Here is a 22,468-nt window from a genome sequence, read left to right on the forward strand (position 1 = left end):
CTTTCCCCAAACTTATCCATTACCTTCTTACCTGTCCCTTGACGTTGAAGAGCAGCACTACCGTGGTGGGTACAACTGCTTGATCACATTCAGGCACATTATTCAAGGTAACAGTTATAAATCCATTTTAAATTGGAGAATAATAATTCAAATGAAATACTCTGAAATAGTGAAAGGTTTAAATAACTGAAATTAATGTCATGAAGATTCACGGACACCACTTTTTTAATAAAGTAGACTGAAAGTGTTAAAAGTACAGGTAGTTCCAGGAGTTAATAGGCTAACATTATTGATGAAGAACAAATATTCTTTTCAATAACAATGTTGGTCATTAAGTATGAATTCTTGAGGCATTGTACTTTCTAAAGTAGGTATCTATTTTTACTTGACTATTTCCATTGGCATTAAGTAGGTACTAAAGTTTCATGAAGACCTAAATGCTGTTTTTTTAGTGGCCATTGAGTTTGTAACCAGAGTCAATGCTGCTTATAAATAGTCATTAAAATTAAAACAACTTATAGTCTTCCCCAATGTTATTCTTCTGTTCAACATCTTCCTCTGTGTTGCCTATATTGTTTTCACAGTCATTAATGTAAGGCTGCGGAAGTAAACAGCATACTTGCTACTGTCATGGATAAATTAGGGGACACCTGAGATTATCTTTTTACTGGAGCAAATAAGATCTACATAAAAATCACAAGACTGCATTGAATGAATTCTTTATTTGGCCAATTAATTATATGCATTTGATTTAGTTGTTTGAATTGGTACCAGGAATAGAAACCTTGTTGCACATCAATCATGATGATAAGTTTCCAAATTTGCTAATGGGTACATAAATATTCAGCCCATCAACCCAGAATCCTAAAAGAAATGTGAAAATTTTACCAATGTTGACTTAAATTATAAGTCCTACTGGAATTATAGTCATACTAAATTGAAAATAATGGAACATATTAAATGATTTCCTATGAAAGGGTCTGCATAGGCACCTTATTACCATGAAAAAAATTGGAAGTTATAGAAGACACCAATTGATGATTTAATTTTAATTGTGCATTCCTTTTCAATGTTAGGGTGAATTACTCTATCAAGTAATAACAGCTTTCATTAAAGTAGGGCATCTGATACAAAACAACTAAAGGTATACGATTTCCTTAGAATTATTCAATACTTTTCAATTTATGATACATCAAGTCAATATGACCTGTTCACTATTCCTAAATTGAGAGCAGGAAGCACTTTCATTCAATAATCACTTGAATGAAAACATAAGGATCTTTGGCCACTTATGACATCTGGCTATTTGTGATATGATATTTATTGCATGTTTAGAGGATTTGTGATAATTCTAGTTTTTAATGATGGAGGGACTCACCATGCTGACTAATGGAATTTAAAATGACATTAGATGACGACTTTGACTGCATCTGTGCTTGTATGCCAATGGACAATGCAAATTGCATTGCAACTTCATGCCAATGGGTACAATCTTTTTGACAAAAAAACTACTTGACATTACTTTTAAATGAGGAAAATCAAAATTGCTAACAATAGAGCTAGCATTATTAGCGACATCACTGTCAGCAGTAACTGCAAAGGATATGGATCAGTTCAAATAGCAATTTGTGAGCAGCCACTGTACGTCACAAATTGTTAGTTGTTATACTCTACCTATGAGTATGTACAAAGAGTTCCAAGAAAGTGCATGAGAAATTCCAATGATTCTTAGATGCACAAAAAATATCTCAAAAAACAACTAATTTGAAATTACTTGACATTATGAGAACAGAACTCTTTAAACTTCACAATTGGCAATAATTGCTCTATTAAATGAAGCACACAGCCATCATATAGGGCTCAGCAAAAGGCTGTTTCCTGTAAATGCACTGCACATGACAAAATTCACATCTACAATAAAACAAACTCATGAAGTTGGCTAATGCATGACGAATCAAACAGCCAAATTAACGCCCAGCATAAGCTAATACTGAAACAATCAACTCAAGAAATAAGAGAAGACTCACTGCAAACCACACATTGCTTGCTGCGTTGCAGCATTTTAACTTTAAAAGCACGTCTGCATCATCACAGCAAATGTTGTGGCTGCTTAAGAAACATTTATGCCTTCCACTTGAGCTGTTGGACTTCAGTGAGGGGAGCTGCAGATGAAAGCATCACATATTGGCACTGTATTGGTCATTCTCCAAGAATTATCTGCCCATTTAATCCGGTTTTTTCTTCCTCAACCATTCCTTCCTCCACTAAATGTACCACATTTCTATTCCTCCATGGACCACTCAATATCCTTGTAACTTCCATAGGGGGACACCTTTCAGAGTGCTGATTAATGGCATCTGCAAGCTCTTCCGCTCCAATGGTGCCAGTGACTGTGCCTTCGTCTTCCTCGGATGCATCAGCAACTATTGCAAGTGTTGCTTGCTCACCTCCAACTACTCCTAAACTAATTTCAGTACTCGTCTCCTCACTGCAACTAACAGATCCTTCATTTCCCTCAGTGGACAATATTTGTGCATGCTCCTGCAATACCTGAAATGCCAGAAGAAATATTTCCAATAGATACAAATAAATGCTAACCTTTCTACAGCAAAATATGTTGAAAACATAAGATGAAACGTAGGAGACACGAAACTGATTTGAACTATCAAATCAAACAAATTAAATGATGGCAATATCCACGCATGTTTGACTTCACCTATAATTGAAACAAGTTTCTTCAGATTGAGTAGCTTCAGGCGTGATGTGGTGGAAGTCGAACGTCATGAATAACTGATTGTAGCACTTTTATTTATAGTTTCCACTTGATAAAATATTTCTTTTACGACAGGGTTTCGCTGTATTACATCATCATCAGGTGACCAAATGAAGTTGTGTGCCATCTTATATACATTTAAGATTCCGGAAGGAGGGGAGAGGACTTGGTAGGAAACGAGGGGAGGGAGGGAGACTGAGGGGGAAAAGGGGGGGGGGAAGAGAAAGGAGACGTGTAAACATCTTCCTTCCGGAATCTTAAATGTATATAAGACGGCATACAACTCCATTTGGTTACCTGATGATGATGTAATACATCGACACCCGGTCGTAAAATTAAAATGTTATCAAGTGGAAAAGTGCTATGATCGGTTATTCATTAAGTTTCTTCAGCTTCCATTTCTGTGAATGTAACATATCCAGAGACCAAGAGTTATGAATGAAGTATTTAATTATTGCCAAAACATTATTTTGAATACATCATTTTTTTTGCCAACTTGTGTTCCAATTATAATCACATTCATCTCTACGTGATCTTTCATTGCACTACGCCGAGCTTGCAACCACTTGGCTGACTAAAAAACCAAAGCTTGGTAATCCGCAAATTTAATTCATAAAATAAGTTAGATTTATGGATGACCAAGCTTTAGTTTGTCAATCAGCCAAGGGGTTCCCAACTCTGCTGAGTGCAATGGAAGATCAGTGTGACTGGTATGGGATGAGAATAAAAGCAAATAAAAAAATGGTTTTACAGGAAGAGAAAAGCTAATGTTAAAATAGAAGGGTAAAATCTAGGGCAGGCATAACAGCTTACCTATCTTGGAAATGATTTGGACCAAAAAGTTGTATGGACATAAGATGAGGAATTACATTCAGCAAAGAAGTTTTCACAAGCATGACATGATTGATGACAGGAATGCTGAGTAAGGATGTTAAGAAAAGGCTAGTCAAACCTCTAATTTGGAGCGCAGTTTTGCATGGCTTGGAAACATGGTGATTGAGTAGGAAGATAGACATAGATTGGAGGCTTTGAGATCTGGGCGTAGAGAAGGATGGTAACGGTTAAGTGGACTGAAAGGAAAAGAAATGAGGAAGAGCTACGTGTGGTGTGGGAGGAGAGGGGATTTTTGGGAGGAATCAAAAGGAGGCAAAAAAAGATGGATTCAGGGTGTTTAGACTGTCAATGGGATGTTGAAGGACAGTGATAGAGGGGGGAATGTTGAGCAAACAAGAAAGGGGAAGGAATAGGACATAGATAGGAATAGAACAGGATGCTAGACGGAATGAAGTGAGGAAGGAGGTATGCGGAATTGAAGAGGGTTTTACGGTAATGCCAGACTTCAGGTGGTGCTTTTTGTTAGAATAGGGTAATTAAATGTATTTTAGTACAATTGTATAGGATGTGTCCATCCAAAAACTAACCAAACGATAAAATACCAGTAATGATAATAATTAGTTCAATAGTTTCAGCCTCAACTTTGTGGAAGTTCATTTTAATAAATGAAAAAGAAACACTTTGTTCCAATCCACCACTTTATTACAGGTACGACTAGTTTCGACGCTACGGCGTCATCCTCAGACCTGAGGATGACGCCGTAGCGTCGAAACTAGTCGTACCTGTAATAAAGTGGTGGATTGGAACAAAGTGTTTCTTTTTCATTTATTAAAATGATAATATATTCATTCCTTAATTTGCCTAATAGGTGCCTAAAATGCTCTCTTTGTAAGGGAAAAGCCATCTTGAAAGTTGTGTGAATTCATTAGGCATCAATTGGCTGCCAACTATATGCACCTGTTGCTGTTTTCTAAAGGGAGCATGGCCTTTGAAGCATCTTCAGGGATGCATTTAGGAATACTATATTTCAATTCCTACTTTTCCTACTGTAGTTATTTCATTAACATAAGTATCAATGCTATGAATATGACTTGAAAATAAACCTAATACCTGATAAAAATAGAAAACATGAAATGGATAATAATTAATCGCGAATCAGGCTATTCAATTTCATGACACATAATGAAACATTTGATTTAGACAACACAACAGGCAAAGGTGTACATGGAAAATACCCAGTAATTAAAAAAGATATCAGCTAGACTAATTCATGGTTTCACACAGACTTGGGAATAGCATGACCAACTTGTGCAGTTTCCATGGAGGGGTATGTGATCTGACCATAATTTAGTGATGATGAAGTGTAGTGTCTGATTAAAATAGATAAAACAGGGAAGTCTGTTAAGGAAATGGAATTTTGAAGCATTAACGGGAATGATAATGAAGGAGTAAAAGCAGGCTGTACAGAAAATCATGAGCAACTCAAGGGAACAGGGTACTATAAGAGAAAAATGGGAACACATCAAGAGATGGATAATGAAAGCCACAAATGAAACTATAGGAATAGTAAGTAAAATAATGACAAGGAAACCTTGGATTGTATGGATGTTGGATTTTTGCACCAGAGTGAATTCCCCACCCACAGCAGGATAAACTTAGTGACATACTTGAGGATTACATCACCGATATTTTTACTGAAGGAGAGGAAACCAATTTGCTTCACAAGAAATAAATGCAAACTTGGAAACATTACTCAAAAAATAAAATATTAATGATCGAAAACCCAATTATACAGGCATTATTATTCTGGTTTCCCCTTTTGCAAATGTGCCAACTATCATGCTTCAGTAACTTCATATTTATCAGCATTTGTATATACGAGGTCTGTTCAAAAAGTATCAAGACTTTTTTATTTTTTCAAATATTATTTATTTATTCATGAATATCTATTTTGTTCTCTTCAAAGTAATCTCCATTAGATATTATTATATGCTTGTGCCAATGTTTTTCCCAATCCTCAAAGCACTTCAAAAAATAATTTTTTGTGATCTTGTTCAGCTCCTCCTTCGATGCGGTTTTTATCTCGTCTATCATAGCATAGCGTCATCCTTTCATGGGTCTCTTATGTTTAGGGAACAAGAAAAAGACACTGGGGGCCAGGTCTGGTGAAACGGTGGCTGTGGCATCATTGGTGTGTTCTTTTTGGCCAAAAATCCGTGCACAAGTAACAAAGTGTGAGCAGGAGCATTGTCATGGTGCGAAAGCCAATTTTTGTCCTTCCAAAAATCCAGGCATTTGTTCTGGATTGCTTCGCGCAAATTGCGTTTAACTTGCAAGTAATATTCCATACTTACTGTTCTACTCTGTGGCAAGAACTGCCCAAGATGCACCACGCCCCTGCAATCGAAGAAAACTGTAAGCCAAACTTTCACATTCGACTGAACTTGGTGCGCTTTTTTCGGTCTTGGCTCGTGCTACAGCTACCATTAGGATGATTAAGCTTTAGTTTCCACCTCATAACCATAAACACCCATGATTTATCACCAGTTATGACCCATTTGCGAGGAGCAAATTTTGGTCTTCACTGACAGGGTCCAACACCTCATTAGCAATGTTAATGCATTGCTATTTTTGGTCGAAATTGAGCAATTTTGGTACGAATTTTGCAGCGACCCGCATCATGCCCAAATCATTGGTAAAAATTGAATAGCACAAGGCAATCGATATGTTTAGGTCCTCAGCAACTTCTCTAATGGCGATTCGATGATTGGCCAATACTATTTTCTTCACTTCATCAATGTTTTCATCTGTTTTTGACGTGCTCGAGCATCTGGCACGCTCTTAGTCGTTCATATCTTCTCGACCCTCTGAGAATATTTTGTACCACCAATAAACGTTGCTTCTGTCCAAGGTAGCTTCTCCATATGCCACAGTAAACATTCGGAATGCGTCAGCACACTTAATTTCATTTTTCACACAAAATTTAATACAAATTCTTTGATCCATTTTTTGGAACAGGCAAAAATCGAAGAAAAGCCAAAACACATCCCAGCAAAACAGCTGTCAAAAATTAATAGATCATTCACTATGGCCGATCTTTTCGCCATAAGTGAGAGACATAAGTACCAACATAACGTCACAAAAAAATTGAAAATCAAATATATATAACCCATGGAAATTCAAAATTCGTGATACTTTTTGGACAGACCTTGAATGTGAGTAGAAACTCGGCTGGAGAATTTTGTCAAAGCAGGGTTATTTCCCATACCAAAACAGGGAAATGCAGCGATATACAAGGACAACAGAACAATACGTTGGATTTCACAATCAGCTAAGGAGGTTCCCAAGTTTCTCCTCTCTCTAATGAGAGAGAAATTTGATTTTTTTTTTTTTAAAGGTAATCTACCGTTTAAGGTAGGTTTATGGATGGACACAACTACCAAACAAATATTTTATTACTCCTAACAAAACACAAAATCCATCATCCTACTCTATATCAGGTCCCTCTTCATCTCTGAGTACTTTCTTCCTCCTCCCTTCATCCCGTCCAACATCCCTATCCTGTTCCTTCCCTTTCCTCTTTTGCCCAACATTCTACCCTCTATCACAGTCTTCAACATCCCACTGCCGGTCAATACCCCCTTCATCCACTTTTCCTGCCTCCACAGGATTTCTCCCAACAAACCCCTCTCTTCGCCCACCATACCAAGTACTTCCTCATTTGTTTTCTTCTCTGTCCATTTCACCTTCTCCATTCTTCTCCACACCCACATTTCAAAAGCCTCCAGTCTACGTCTATCCTCCTGCTTCAATGACCACGTTTCCGCACCGTACATAGCTACACTCCATATCAAAGTTTTTACGAGTCTTTTCTTAACATCCTTACTCAGAGTCCCCGTCATCAACTCCCTCCTGCTTGTGAAAGCCTCTTTGCCTAGCGCAATTCTTCTCCTTACGTCCCTACTACTTTGACTGTGTTGGTCCAAAACACTACCGAGATACTTAAACTGCTCTACCTGCTCTAGTTTTTGCCCTCCTATTTTAATGTTAAGCTTGGCCTTTTTCTTCCTAGAAAATCGCATAACCTTTGTTTTCTTAATATTGATTCTCATCCCATACCTATCGCACTGAATTTCCAATTCACTCAGCAATGCTTGCAGCCCCTTGGCTGACTGACAAACTAAGGCTTGGTCATCAGCAAACCTAACTGATTTTACGAATTCCCCGCCCACTTTCATTCCTACCTCGAGTTCTTCCCATGCCTCTTTGATCATTTCCTCTGCATACAGGTTGAACAGCAACGGTGATAATGGGCAACCCTGCCTTACACCCCTTCCTAACACTGCCCATCCTGACTCCCCGTTTCCCACCCGCACCTGAGCAGTCTGAGACATGTACAGGTTGCGGATTAGCCTCCTTTCCCTCCAATCTATTCCTATTTTCTGCAATATACTCATTAGTTTTTAAATTTGATTTATGACTATGAATTTCATAGAAGAATACTGCTATCTCTCCAGCATGTATTTTAACAGTAAATTAATTATAAAGTGTTTAGCATACTTACCGGCAAAATTTGATCACCAGTAAAAACTTGAATGTGATGACTCTCTTGTATTCTCACTATCTGCTCAGGAGTAGCATGGAGAACTTTTATATCACCTTGAGGCGTATGGATTACTTGAAATGCCTATTAAAAATGTCATACAAAAAGACAGCACATGAAATAACTTAAAACAACAATCATACACACTACATAATTGCTAAGCCTCACCTTATATTTTCTTCGGATGTTTCAAATGCATAAATGTTATGTGTTAATTCAGTACTAGACCCCAAAAATCCAGGAATTGCAAAATTTGTACAACACAAATTATGTAATGCTTGAGGAGAACTGAAGTGTTCAGAAAAAGAAAACTTCACCTTGCGATTTTCTTATCTCCAAGAAATAAAAATAAGCATGAGAAATTAGCCCATACAATGCCATACATAGAAAAAAACAAGGATTCAGGTAAAGACAAAAGAGATGATTTGAGTTGTTAAACTCTACTACAATATCATTCCAATGTCGCAACACTCATTATGTGATTATTAAGCAGTAACGAGCATTGGCAGACAACTAAAAATTTTTTAATTTGAAAACATAAGAAATTTCAATTAAAACTAGCCTTGCTATGTGTGCATATCTTTTAATAGAAATGCAGGTTTGCCCTATGGCCCTGATTTTCTCCCGTTGATCACCCTAAATCCAGAAATCACTTGGTCTGAAGTTTTCCGGATATGAGATACCTATGGCATGTATTACTTGTGAGGAATGGTGGAATGCATTTTATACATAATCAGTAAGGCTTGCCCCACTTAAATAAAAAATGTGAAGAGGAAATGCAAATAAATTTTTTTTCATATGGCCTGTATCATAAAAATGAGGTATCTTCCTGTAATTTTCAGATTAGGAAATACACTCAGTACAAAGTACACCTCTATTCACAAAAAAAATACGAACATTTCCTACATGCAATACACACCCAGTTTTCTACCTTTCCACTTCAAAGGCCTCACCCTTCCAACTTTCCAGATTAAATTCATTATATTGAAGGGAAACTTTCCAATTTGAGTTAAAGCCATTATTATGCACACAGACGGTTGGATCTTCAAATATTCAATGCACAAACACTGCATAAATGATGACATTTGGGAGTAATGTCATAACTACATGATTTCTAAACATGATAGCCACCTGCATTAAAGTAAATGTTATGTACTAGTTTCTATCTTACGAAAATCTCAAGTAAAATGGTCACATGAAAACATTTTTTTGAGCATGGGCTACCCCTCATAAATGCATCTCATTATTACAAGCCCTGATTTGTAAGAAAGTTTCTTGGTTCTTGAACCAGGCAGAGGTTTCATGACAAGGTCAGCAACTTTTTCTTCAGTAGGAACACTTGGGAGCTACCTTCCTATGCTGTACTCACTTCCGGAAATAATAAAAATCAATCATGACATGCTTTATTCTTTCTGAAGCCACTCTTACTTTTTGATAAGCAAATTACCCCTTGATTGTCTGTCACAAGTATGTAAGAGATTGGCACAAACTCACTTCATCTAACAGAGACCCTTTAGCCAAAACGGCTCCTTTACAGTTTCCTTCATTGAAAATAAATTCAACCTCCACTGTAGATAGTGTAACTTTGGGTTATTCTCAAGATTCCCAAATAACAGATTCCTTTACTAAAATTACCATAAAAACATTATTTCCCATCATTAAGATCATTTCTCCAATCAGCATCTGCAATATCTTGAATAGATTTCTCTCCCCTTCCTTCATAAACTGGTGACATGTTGAAGATTTACGGTGATTATCCCAATGCCTGTTTCACTTTCTGCCAATTCTATATAATGCATACTTCTACATTGGAAATACACATTTAATGTCTCTTAAATATGAATAAATTTATGAATATACTCCATACAAGTAATCCTTTTGTGATACACATTCTATTGGGTTGATAAAATTTACCAAATTATCACTGAAGTATCTTATACATTTGAATATATAATTAAGATGATTTTGTAGTAGTGGTAGTAGTAGTAGTTTTTAGGGGAGGCGACCGACAACTGAGGTCATTTGCACCATAGGGGATGGATAGGAAAGGATGAAGGGTGGAGAGAAACCCGGCATCGGCATTAGCCTACTCTTTACGAAAGGTGCCAAGGGGTCGGCAGCTTAACATCCCATCTGACGGATGGCGTACTCACTCAAAGTGCCCCCCACAAAGCACCTCAAGGAGGGATCGAGATACCTCTGAAAAATATTCAACACCGCCGGGATTTGAACCCGCACCCTCTGGGTGGGAAGCCAGTACGTTAGCCCCCGCACCATCTCGATCCCCGATGATTTCGTCAAAGTAACACAGAAGTATGGAATAAAAAACTTGGACAGCAACAAACAATATAAGAACACATAAAAAGAGCACTCACATGACATTTCTTAATAATTTCGATGGAATTTAGCTCCGCCTTCCTCAGAAGAAACAGTAGTACTCTATTATACACAAAGATACAAATCAGATACTTGAAAGGCGCATCAACTTACTTGTGCATCCAACTCTTCAACAATAGTATCACCCACCAAAGACCCTGGTGTGACAATTAGAGACTCTCCATCCTCAGCAATTACTTTGTGGATTTGGTTCTCATGAGAAGATGAGTTCTGCAATAGATATTTATTTTTTAATAACAATTTTTAAAATGCTTGAACCTAAGCAATAGGTGAACAAAATGAGAAACAAACTATACAAAATAATTAAAGTAGCTACCTATCTTGAGCAAAACTGGTATTAGCACTTACAATAAAAACTTCTTATACTGTTTCTAAGTTAATTTCATAGTAAAGGTGTCTATTATAACTTAAAAATTCAGCCACTAAGTTAAATTAAAAATTTTAATGCCACAGTGAGAGAAGAACAATGATACTTCCACCAAATAAATTGATAATCCTAGAGCTGATAGTTTTTTCAACAGTTATATGCACCACTTTCCCTGATTATCAAACACGGTGTATATATTTTCCCTTGATTCTTTATAAAAATTGTAGTAGTTATATCAGGGGAGGAAACTGAAAATTGAGGTCATTGGTGTCATTAGGGATGAATGGGAACAGAGGAAGGGTGGAGAGTAACCCAGCATCAGCATTAGCCAACTGTCAACGGAAAGTGCTTAGGGGTTTGCAGTTTAACGTCCCATCCGATGGACGGCATAATCACTTAAAGTGCTCTCCACAAAGAACCTACAATAGGGATCAGGATCTCACTGAAAAAGATCTGCCGTCTCCAGGAGTTTCTCCAGAAACCTGGGCCATTTGGTTGGGAAGCCAGTACACTAGCCACTGCAGCATTCTGATCCCCTTCTGTAGGAGAGTTTTTAAGAAGATGATTCCTTCTTTTTTTCTTCTATCCACAGTGGACAAGCATTCTTCTATTTATAAAGGACTAACGAGCAAATGAGAAGATTAATCTGCATGCCATACGAGTAGTGCACTTCCTAAAAATGCAATGCAAACATTTTTCTTATCATAAATCTTAAAGAGTGAAAATGAAATATTAGGGTTAATTCCAAGACTACAACGTTCACTTTACCCATTTCTGATTTGTAACATAAATTGCACAAATTTAAGACACATGAGTTAGCCCATAGCCTACAAAAGTGAAAACAGAAACATAGTTGAAGTATCATCATCATCATTCTACAATTTAAGGGATGTTTAAGATGAATCCAGACTGAATATTGCTACATTTCTTATATTCATCTAACCACACACCCTGACACCTTACACCACATTAACGAAATGATTTAAGAAGTCTTCACATATATTTTCTAAAAAATTAGGCTAAACTACTAATACTTTATTCATTTTGAAAAATGGTACAACCATATTAAATCAAACTGACCTTAAAACCACCCAGAGGTAAGCCTTTCAGTTTCTTCCTCCAAGCAGTCCGGCATTTGGAATCCATATTTTGCTTAATTCTATACCAATCTCTGTCATTTATGTGAAATTTATAAAGTAGGTGACATTGTACTCCATAAATCTGAAAGAATAATAATTATTCTACAAGAGATGAGGTGATTATACATTGAATGTAATCATTAACAAATGAAATCATACCAACCATTAGAGGGTCCAGTTGTTTCTTTCCATGCTTCCCTTTCCCTGATAAATTCGACACAGCTAAAACCTCTCGGGGAAATAAATAGTCTAGTAGTGTGAGAGCCATTTTTTCTGGTGTATGACAAAATGTGTTTATGTGTAGCAAATCCCTGTAGAAAGAATTTGAAACATCAATAATAATAGTTATTGCCCATAGGAATCTTAAATTGAGCCCTGAAAAGGGAAACAAAATACAAAATACATTCCATAAAAACAAAGCACAAATACTTTATGCAATGCACAAATGATATGAACATTGATTCAATACATATGATATAATATGTATTACATCAATGTTCATGACAAAATCAAAATTATTAAATAATGTTTTATTCCACATATTTATTGATATTATAAAATGTTTTTTTCCTAAAATATCATTTACTCAAAATTTAAACTTTTTCTTTCACGGCAGTTTGTTGAAGTTATTAAAACCTTGGTATGTAATAATAATGTGCCTTTGTGAGGCTCTCAGGCTGTTTGGATGAATAATTTCATTTTATCTGGTGTTGTTAGCTATGATAATCTGAATTTTCTTAACAGCACTCGTACAATCGATTATGGAAAAAAAATTCTGAATGCTCCTGGAAGGAAACATTGGACAGCTATGGGAGTTATGAATGCAGTGGTTGGGGAAGGGAGAGAAGTTCATGAGGCTAGGAACTATGGTTTATGAGAAAGGAATGACCACAGAGAGAATGTAATGGAGTTCTGCAGGAGACAGTGTTTCATCATAATTAACAATTGGATTAAACACGAACATATGCGTAGATGGGGAATGCCTGGAGATTCAGATAAATATCAGTTCATAATTTAGTGTTTACAAAGTGGAACAGCAGATTTGATTGAATAAAATGGGAATCACAGATGAGGAAATTGAATGTAACCTTAAATGGAATGAAAATAAAGGGGTTGCGGGAGGCAGTAAAACATTTGTGAGTGCGGCCAGAGAGAGAATGGGAACATATCAAGATGATATGAGGAGAAAATAGGCAACAGATAGGAATGGAAGAATGTAAACACAGAATTAGGCAGAAATATAAACAAACAGCTAAGTAATAAACTGAATCGGGAAATCAATTAGGTGAGAGAAGTGCGGTGGAAGCCAGTTTAAGAATAAGGAAAACAAGGGAAGGGGGAATTTGCACTCTCTGAAGGAAGGTGAAAGCACTGCATGGAGTGAAGACGGGAAAATTTGTGCACACTATCAAAGATTATTCCAGAAAATTGATTAATAAATCAGTAAAGATTCAATAGAAATGGAAGGAATATGGAGTCAGAAAAAAACCATAAACACAGTAATCAACCCAAAGGTTGGTTTGGTAGGCGATAGCAGAGTTCACCCAGTACTAAGCCTGACAGTGTACGAAATTCACACATCAGGGTAGGAGGGCCAGTTCCTTTCCCTGTGCTGGTTATGGTTTCCCAGGAAGATCTGGTACCCAAAAAATCGGATAGCTTAGGTGGAGCTACAGGTGCCCAGAGAGGCTTGCCTGGAAATCGAACCAGGGCCCTCCAGTCAGTAGTCCAACGCTCTACCCCTTGACTACCATGACCCCTGAAGGAGCTATACGGCAAAGAAAATTTGACCAGCGAAATTAGACGTAGAGAATATGACATAGATGATAATTATTATTATTATTATTACTTTTTATTTGCCCAGAGATCACAATACAAAAATACCAGGTGGGTGAAGTATGTACATGATATAAGGCACGTCAATGAGGAGCAAAGACACAGGCTCAGTTAAGATACATAAAAGAATAGATGCTCATAGTTACATAAGTGTTTGGTACAAACCCATGAACATCGGCTGTAACATGCACATACAATATCAAATTCAGAAAAATCATTGATCACAAACATGAATCAGACCATTACCATTGCTAGAAACTAAAAGTATGAACTTACTGGTCGGGAATATTGTTGAGATATTCATCAACCGAGTAAAACATATTGCGTTGTAGATATCTTTTTAGTTTATGCCTGAATACGGCAGTTCCCTGTGTATCCTTGATACTTTTGGGTAGTTTGTTAAATAATCTGATGCCCATTTCATTAGATTCAGGCTTACTTGGTGACCAGATATAATTGGCATTGAAGGAATTGAAATCAAAGAAGGCTAATGTGGATAGAAAACATGCCTGAAAACTACTTAAGGGTTTAGGAACATTTGGGAGGTAAAAATTTCATGGACCAATTAATTGCAAATATAATGGAGAAATTTGGCTTGAAGATTTTGCCGGATCAGTGTTAGTTCCCATCCCAAGAAAGGGAAAAGCAGCCATATGTGAGGATTACAGAACAAGAAATTTGATTTTGGACACAGCTAAGGATCAGCAACAAGATGATGGAGGGCAAATAATTATTCAGGGGATGAACAGTGATGGATGCCAACCTTGAGGCAGCGGGGTAACGTCCTCGCCTGCCAACTCAAGCAGTAGCGAGTTCGATTTCTGCCTAAGTGGGTTCTCTTCCACCCAGGACTTGTAATTGTCTTTAATGTATTTTGGAGAGGTTAGGTGGTGGAGGGGACTATGAAGTCATTGAATAAATAAATAAAGGTTTGGGTTTAAAAAGATGAAAGGCACATGTGATACCATAGCAAAAATGAGGTTACTTATAGAGAGAAGCAAAGAATACAATCAGGAGATATTGTTTGTTTTATAGATTTTAATGAGGTGCTTGATAAGAGTAAATTGGGTAGAATGAACAAATGTATTACCAAAAATGGGAGTAGACCACTTCACCGCAACCTGTACCATCTACTCCCGAGTTAATCATGTGGATATATAAGCAGATTGCCTGCATCCCAACAGCCCAATGCTTATAAGTTTTGCAGCAGCACCATACGAGAGATGTACCTTAATGCACTACATTCAGTGTTATATTAAAAAAGTGTGTGGAAGTGCAAAGTTGTTTTTTCTCTTTCTTTCACCTCACCACTACATTCTATTTTATTCGGTAATCGATTTATTTGGGAATTTTTTAAGGAAGTACTTTAAAGGACATTTTAAAACTGTATTGCATACTACTAGCTCAAAACAGTATCATTACTAACATTTGTAATAGAGGTAACCATTTTCTATGCCAGATGAGGGAACAAATACTTGTTGGTAGGTATTTTTCCAACAAAATGGCTGGCAACTTATGGGACAAAGTCATACCCATATACCATCAGCCCATAAGATCCAGACTGATTATCGAGTACTTTTTGGAGTTAAAATAGTGCATTTTCTGGGTTGGGAATTATGGTATCGCAGACTGCTTAGGTGCATGCAGTGAATGGAGAGTCAGGAGTGAGTGTTAGGAAGAGGAATGAAACAGGGGTACCCTTCCACATTCCCACTTCGTGGGAATCTCATTACCTTAATTTTCTTTCGGTTAATCCTCATCTAATATCTATTTATTCCAGGAAAGCACTTACTAATAATACAAATTCCTTGGCTACCCTGACTCACTATTGCTTAATCTACAAACCTAATTTAATCATCAAGCCTCAAGCTTTTATTCCCAGCTCAAGCCCTTCCAATGCCACCCTTAATATATCCTCAACATACATTTGTGCTGAAAAGTATTGGAGATAATTGGCTACCCTATATCTTATTTATATGTGTACCCTATTTCTGAGTATCCACCCCATGTATGAATGAACTATCACTGCCCGTCATGACTCTTCCTTCTACTACTCTTACCTGTACTGTCTGATTTTTTTACAAGTTTCCAATAAGTAATTATTTCATTCCAATAAGTTGCCGCTACTCCTCCAATCTACTCTTATATGCATTATTTTGGCATTTGCAACAGTATCCTGGAGTCTTTCACCATTGCTTATTTTTTAACCATTAACTTTGACCATTTGATGTGATACATACATTATGTTGCTCTTTTCATGTTTACACTATTTGTATGCCATTTTGTCTCACGGAAATTGATTTGTCATAGAATTGGGAGCATAAATTTTTCCCAATGGAGTAATGAAATGTAAAAATGTGTAAGAATTTTTGAGCTTCTACACTGTAGTCTGGCATATATATCACAATCCACCCAAAACACAGATGAAAAAAGTATATCAAACCAGTGCAGAAGGGTATTAAATTATTTTAAGATGAGCTTATTACATGGTGGCTGAAACTAACAAGTTAGTAGTCAGTGCTACATGATTAACGTATGATCAGCAATGACAGTGCAAATGTTTGAGTGAGAGTACTTGAAATTACATACAATAGACAAGCTTTTGCTCATAAAATCTAGCAAAGCATTTACTCAAATGGTACCCTTAATTGCAGTAACCATGTTACAAAAGCTGGCAATAGTGGTTAGTTCAACTTAGGTAGAATATTTAGGGAAAATCGACAGCGAAATCTCGAGGGTTTGCTTACTTTTCATTCAAAATCTCAAAAAGAGTTTCTATTCTGTTAATAAAATTAGATATTCATGCATCTTTTGATCCACATCAAAACACAGCAATAAGATTGGTGTGAAACCAAACCTCTAACACGTGTGAAACAACAATTTCATTGAAACTCTTCTATTTTTCACATCACCAAAAAATATAGGGTTTCTTTTTGAGGCAGTAGCTTGTAATAAAGGTAGCCATTTTCTATGCCAGATGAGGGAACAAATACTTGTTGGTAGGTGTTCCATGTAATGACCTTCAATTTATCACATTATTCATGGGACAAACCGGCAAAAGCAACAAAATGACGGTAAGTAAATTAAACGGAAGTATGCAACAAGCAAATAAAATTAACTCATAGGTTGCAACAAAACAGGCTTATGACGTACCAATTTAAGTGTTCAACAGAAAAAATAAAATATTTTTATGCAAAGGAAGTGTAACAAAATGAAAATCCAAGAACACATTTTCAGGACATTTTAAATTAAATTTCACTTACGCTGGGCTAATAGGGCTTCTAACCCTGCATTCCGGATTCGACTCATCACCTAACCATGACCCTTCTGGATAGTCTGCTTCAGAATTAAGCGTTATAACTTGCATGGACGAGTCCAGAGTGACAGAGGCACTGACTTGAGGAGGCTTGCTATTTCTTACAATAACAACTGGCGAAGCCATTCTATAAAAAATAATTAAATACCCTGATCCATCCGTCATGTACAAAATGTACGAAACAACAACACAATTCAACATTTAAACGATGCCCAGACATCTTGCACCCAAATACATACCCGCCAGTGGTTCCATGCAAATCTTTTATGCCTCCACCTTGGCTTATGGCATCAGATTTAATTATTAATGATTCTGATTTGATGAAATCTTCTAATACTTGTATTCTCTTGATTAAATCATCACAACATGGGTGCCTGTGATTGTCACATTTTACACTACTCTTCACCAAATTTTCGATGACATCTATTCTTTGAAGTACTGTATTACAGCAGGTTGTAATTTGTGACATTCTATTTACTAAATTTGAAATCTGTTGACTAAAAGTGTGTTTAAAATCGATTATCTGTTTACTGCAATCCTCCAAGGCAGCACTCTGTGCATTATTCCCTTTGAAGCGTTTAAACTCACGCTCTTCCATTCTGAAAACTATAATTTTTCGATGTGTCTGAAAAAATAGAATGAAAAAACTTCAAATACTTGTTCATAACATGTTTACTTCTATAACCGATTTGAGTTTCCTGAACAAGAGTTAAATACAAACATTTTGGACGAGATTGGAGCAATATAAAAATTTGATACGCTAAATAGAAAGGAAGTTTAGCTCACACACTCTTAATAAAAAAATTAACCCAAATATTGACTGATTAATACATATCGGTCATACCAACAGTAAACTAACTTTAAATTCCCCCTCTTGCTTCTGCTAGTCACGTAGTTTCACGCGTTTGACGATGTAATGGCGTCTCGTGTGACTATAACATATAGCCCAATGGCAATGCCGTTGAGCCACTATGGCTTATATTAACCAATAAGAATTGGCGTCCTCCATACTGAAGAACTCAGAATAGTGAATGAAAATGGCTACTGCAATTAAAGGTAGTGGCTGGCCCAGAAGAGCTAGTCAGCCCATTGGATTTGACAGTAAATTCGTTTCAAACCAATCCATCACTTTGAATAGGACAATCAATTTGTAAGTGGATAATTTTAATTCGATGGTTGTCAATCGAAACATCGCTCGTGCCACACTCACAGTCATTCCATTGCATTTTGATTTAAACAAAGATGGCGCAGGTTACAGCACTGTGAGTGTTGATGCTGTGATTATTTCGGCTATAGTATTAGGTTTTAATGTATTAATGGTCCCTTAAGTGAATGGAATGAATTTAAATAATTCAATTTTCTATTTTTAAGGTATCCTTTAACCAATTACACATTTGGAACCAAGGAACCGTTGTTTGAAAAAGATCCCTCGGTACCAGCGAGGTTTCAAAGAATGAGGGAAGAGTTTGAAAAGATAGGTATGAGGCGAAGTGTGGAAGGAGTTTTATTGGTCCACGAACATGGTTTACCTCATGTATTATTATTGCAGCTTGGAACCACATTTTTTAAATTGTAAGTATTTAATTAAGTCTCGGACATGATAGTGTGGTTTACAGGAATGGCGAAATAGGTCATTACATTACATGATTGTCTCATTATTTTTGTTAGGCCTGGTGGAGAACTAAATCCTGGTGAGGACGAAGTGGATGGACTCAAGAGATTATTAACGGAGGTAATTAATTTGCAGAGTTATAAAAGCATGGTCCGTGGTAAATACTTTCTTTATAATTCGTGATTGACCGGTCCTTTTTATGAGGTACTGTGAGTTGGTGGCATAGTTCATTTTTTGTTCGTTAATGTCTTATATTTATGGGTGCATTATTTTTATGAGATGCTTCATAAAATTTACAATTTTTCTATGCGGTAAATTGCAAATTAATTGGGCGGGAAAAAAATGTTTTTCTATTGATTCCAAATTAGCCCTATTATTCGCGAAGGAAAAGCAGCTTTACTCTCATCGAAATTATTTAAAAATGCGGCTGCCTCAAATGTACCTGTAGTATTTATCGTGGCGCAAAAGTCGGCACCCTGCCTCCCGAAATTCGGCTTAAGCATTTTAGGGACCTGGTAAGCGGCGCGAACTTAAATTTTTTTCGTTTGTTCTTACGGTTGGCCGCTTAGAGCATTGCTGTAATGTGACGTTAGTTTCTATTACGAAAGTTTTTATGTTAGAATGTAATCGTTTTAGGTTGCATGTGTTCACGCAGGAAAATGTACCGTATCCCACTGTTAGCATCGGTCATATAGTTTCACACGAGAAGACTATATATTATTGAGTGTTGTTTACTTTGTTGAAAATTCTTGTTATATTACTATTTTAATTGTATTGATCACGCCCCTTAGGTGCAAAAATATCTATATGGGTTTATTTTTGGGATGAGTGCAAGAGTGCCTTTCAATTAAACATGATTCACAGTATCTCAAATGAAATGAGGTATTAAGTGCCCAAAGGTTATAACATAAAAGTGTAAATTTTTGCTGTTTATTGTTTTGACGAAAGATTATATTTAATAATATGGTCTTGTCACTTCTCTAATATAGTCATGTATTTGGTGGACACTTATTAATTTTTGTAATCGATGGATGTTTTGTGTGTTTGTATATAAGTGACATTGCTGAAAATGTAGTTCTGTGGATTCCATTTACTCCTTACTGCTTTTTCAGGCCACTTAATTATCTTAACATTTTCACTGTGTGAAAAATTAGTGTGTAATAGTCAAAGAAATATCCAACTTTTTTTTCAAATCTTGTGTAACATAAGATTTATATCACGCTTTATACTTGCGCTATTGAAGTCTAAGGTAAGGCATGGGTGAGGGTAATCAATAATATGGTTATTCCTAATGCAGCTCGTTTTCCTTTATATTCCAATCTCGTGCATTATGGTATATATTTAAATGTTGCTGATGTATCAAGTGTTGAGCAGGAGTTTGATTTTGATGTGATTGATTCATTTAAATAGAAAATAATTGGTTCCATTTCCCATCTCTACTTTTCATTGCCTCTAGGAGCTTTTTAATTACTATTTAAATATGCATACAACATTCACTGTGATGGAATTGAAGTATTTTATGCTAACCCTACCATCTTGAAATGTACTCATAGTCATAGCATTAAATCCAGCCTCTTGTTCCCATTATTATTTAAAATATTTGAATAACGATAATTTATGGGACAATTTTTAAATGTGTGGAATTTTAATTTATTGGTTGGCAGTTAACACTTCTATTTGCTCAATCAATTTTAAATGAAATTTCAGTGAATTTTGCTCAAGTGTTTTGTAAAAGTTATTCCGGAGGAATTTTAAATTGAATTCATGACATAACTGTACAGCTCTGGCAGTTTTAAACTCATAATACCCATGCAATGGGCATATTTTTAATGTTACACAACAATACTACCTGTAACACACTTGATGGATCTATTATTTGCTGCTAATAAATTTGACATAAATATTATAAAAATCATCAATTGAGAGTGAGTTGATTTGTTAACGGAATGAATGAAGAAATGAGATTTTGCATTTAAGGACATTTTTCTATGGCTGTTATGAAATTAATGGTGAATGTTGAGGCTATCAATTAAAAAATGTGGTCTGTACTTGATTTTGGATGATCATGGATCTTGTATCTTCTATTGTGTATTTAGTTCAACCTTCCCTTGAAACACATGGAAATACTTCAAAGGTCATCTGATTACAGAGAACTGCAGCAACTAATTACATGGCGAGGCCCATTTTTAGAAAGCTTCTTGTCAGTAGAAAATAAATCAAATCCCCAGCTTTAAATTTTAAAAACTTACACTTGCTTTTGAGGAGGATTATTCACATTGCTGATGGTGTAAATACATTGAAAAATCACAGGTCTTTAGATAAAAGTTAAATTGTATAAATTTCTTTTGTAACCTCAATTTAAAGATGATTTGAGCTGGATTAACTTCCCATGGTTTCATAACTTTTGCCAGATGTGCTTAAGTAGGTGATGTGGTGGACAGTAATTATTTTGGCAGTCTCTTTTGGGAACCATTTTTGAATGAACATCTTGAAATAAGTTATGCATCTTTCAAAGATGAAAATTAAAATGTTAGCTTAGACACTTCAAACTAAATCTGATGAACTTGGAGAGAGAATTAATAGCCCTTAATAATATTATTAAGGCACCATTATTGGGGTGAGATTGAGACTAGATAGTCCCTAGTTCCATCTAACCCCTTGTCATGTATAAATAAATCGGCAATCATTAAAACAGAATCTAGACAATTTTTACAGTTATAGGAAAAGAAAACAATAAATAAATAAAATAACTGCTACATTGGGGAAAATAATATTGGGTGGTGGGTAAAAAGTTATTCAAATATCTGGGAATAGTGGACGGATCCTTAAAGGATGTATCAAATTCCATTATTCCACGCCGAGCAAAGTTGCAAGAGATCTTTCAAAAGGATATGTTCTTTAATGGGAAGAATTCTGAAGTTTGATGATAAGTTTAGTAGGAGAGAATTTTATGCTTATTTAAAAGTCACAGACTTGACCACTTAGTGTTCACTTCTTCTTTCTCTCAGACCTTTTTGGATTAATGCTCAAAATTTTTCACTCATTTTCAGCTTCTTGTGTGTCTCCTTTCCCCTGCAGGCTAATCTGAGATTCTGATTTGAAATACAAGTTATTAATGGACTAATTACTCTAATTCACTTAAAAATCTAAATTTCATGGAAAAATGTCTCTGCATTCAGTACTCTCAAAGAATATAACTTATTGTCCTGTGTGTCACTGCAGGATAGGCCCACATGTTTCTTATCATTAACAAGTATGCACATAATCCAAAATTGTGCAGCCTCCCGATTTCTGTGATTTGTTTTTAGACAAATTGTCGGCAATGTTATTAATTTATTAAAAACTTTAGGTACAGACACACCTAAAATTTTTAGTGGCAGCTTGCTGGATATTATATATCATAGTACTAATTCCAAAGAAACTGCGGTAGATGCCGCAACAGTAACTTTTAACGGAGTCATCCGCTAATGTGCATTTCAATGCAACAATTTCAGTGTGTAAAAATCATTCGCCTTGACTGGGATTCGAAGCCAGATCCCTCAATATCCGGTCGAGTGCTTTAGCCACTTAAGCTACAGAGGCGTATGGTGT

General features: G+C 36.1%; 2 protein-coding genes across 6 annotated transcripts in view; one reads left to right on the top strand and one right to left on the bottom strand.

The window, feature by feature from the left end:
* Positions 1-246: 246 nt before the first annotated feature.
* LOC139689962 (protein BANP-like) lies at positions 247-18,184 on the bottom strand. Of its 4 annotated transcripts, none has more exons than XM_071587110.1 (8): positions 18,110-18,184; positions 17,505-17,890; positions 17,213-17,392; positions 12,277-12,424; positions 12,055-12,195; positions 10,701-10,817; positions 8,172-8,294; positions 247-2,550 (listed from the first exon to the last, which is right to left on the bottom strand). In XM_071587110.1, the coding sequence occupies exons 2-8, from the start codon at positions 17,861-17,863 to the stop codon at positions 2,200-2,202; spliced, it is 1,419 nt and encodes a 472-aa protein (XP_071443211.1). In that variant the 5' UTR covers positions 17,864-17,890; positions 18,110-18,184; the 3' UTR covers positions 247-2,199. The 4 variants fall into 4 exon arrangements, with proteins under 4 accessions (XP_071443211.1, XP_071443214.1, XP_071443212.1 ...); XM_071587113.1 differs by having other exon boundaries at positions 18,125-18,175; XM_071587111.1 differs by lacking the exon at positions 18,110-18,184 and adding an exon at positions 17,987-18,100.
* Cpsf5 (cleavage and polyadenylation specificity factor subunit 5) overlaps positions 18,166-22,468 on the top strand; it is a 28,292-nt gene continuing 23,989 nt past the window's right edge. The window contains exons 1-4 of one of the 2 annotated variants that reach the window (XM_071587116.1): positions 18,351-18,415; positions 18,508-18,527; positions 18,637-18,837; positions 18,934-18,997. In XM_071587116.1, the coding sequence (XP_071443217.1) occupies positions 18,508-18,527; positions 18,637-18,837; positions 18,934-18,997 (285 nt within the window). In that variant the 5' untranslated portion in view covers positions 18,351-18,415. Of the gene's footprint in view, positions 18,416-18,507; positions 18,528-18,636; positions 18,838-18,933; positions 18,998-22,468 lie in introns of both variants that reach the window. The other variant, XM_071587115.1, reaches the window with a different exon arrangement.

This window comes from Hetaerina americana, unplaced genomic scaffold (genome assembly GCF_022747635.1).
Source record: "Hetaerina americana unplaced genomic scaffold, ioHetAmer1.1.p SCAF_3, whole genome shotgun sequence".
NCBI classification, from domain to species: Eukaryota; Metazoa; Arthropoda; class Insecta; order Odonata; family Calopterygidae; genus Hetaerina; species Hetaerina americana.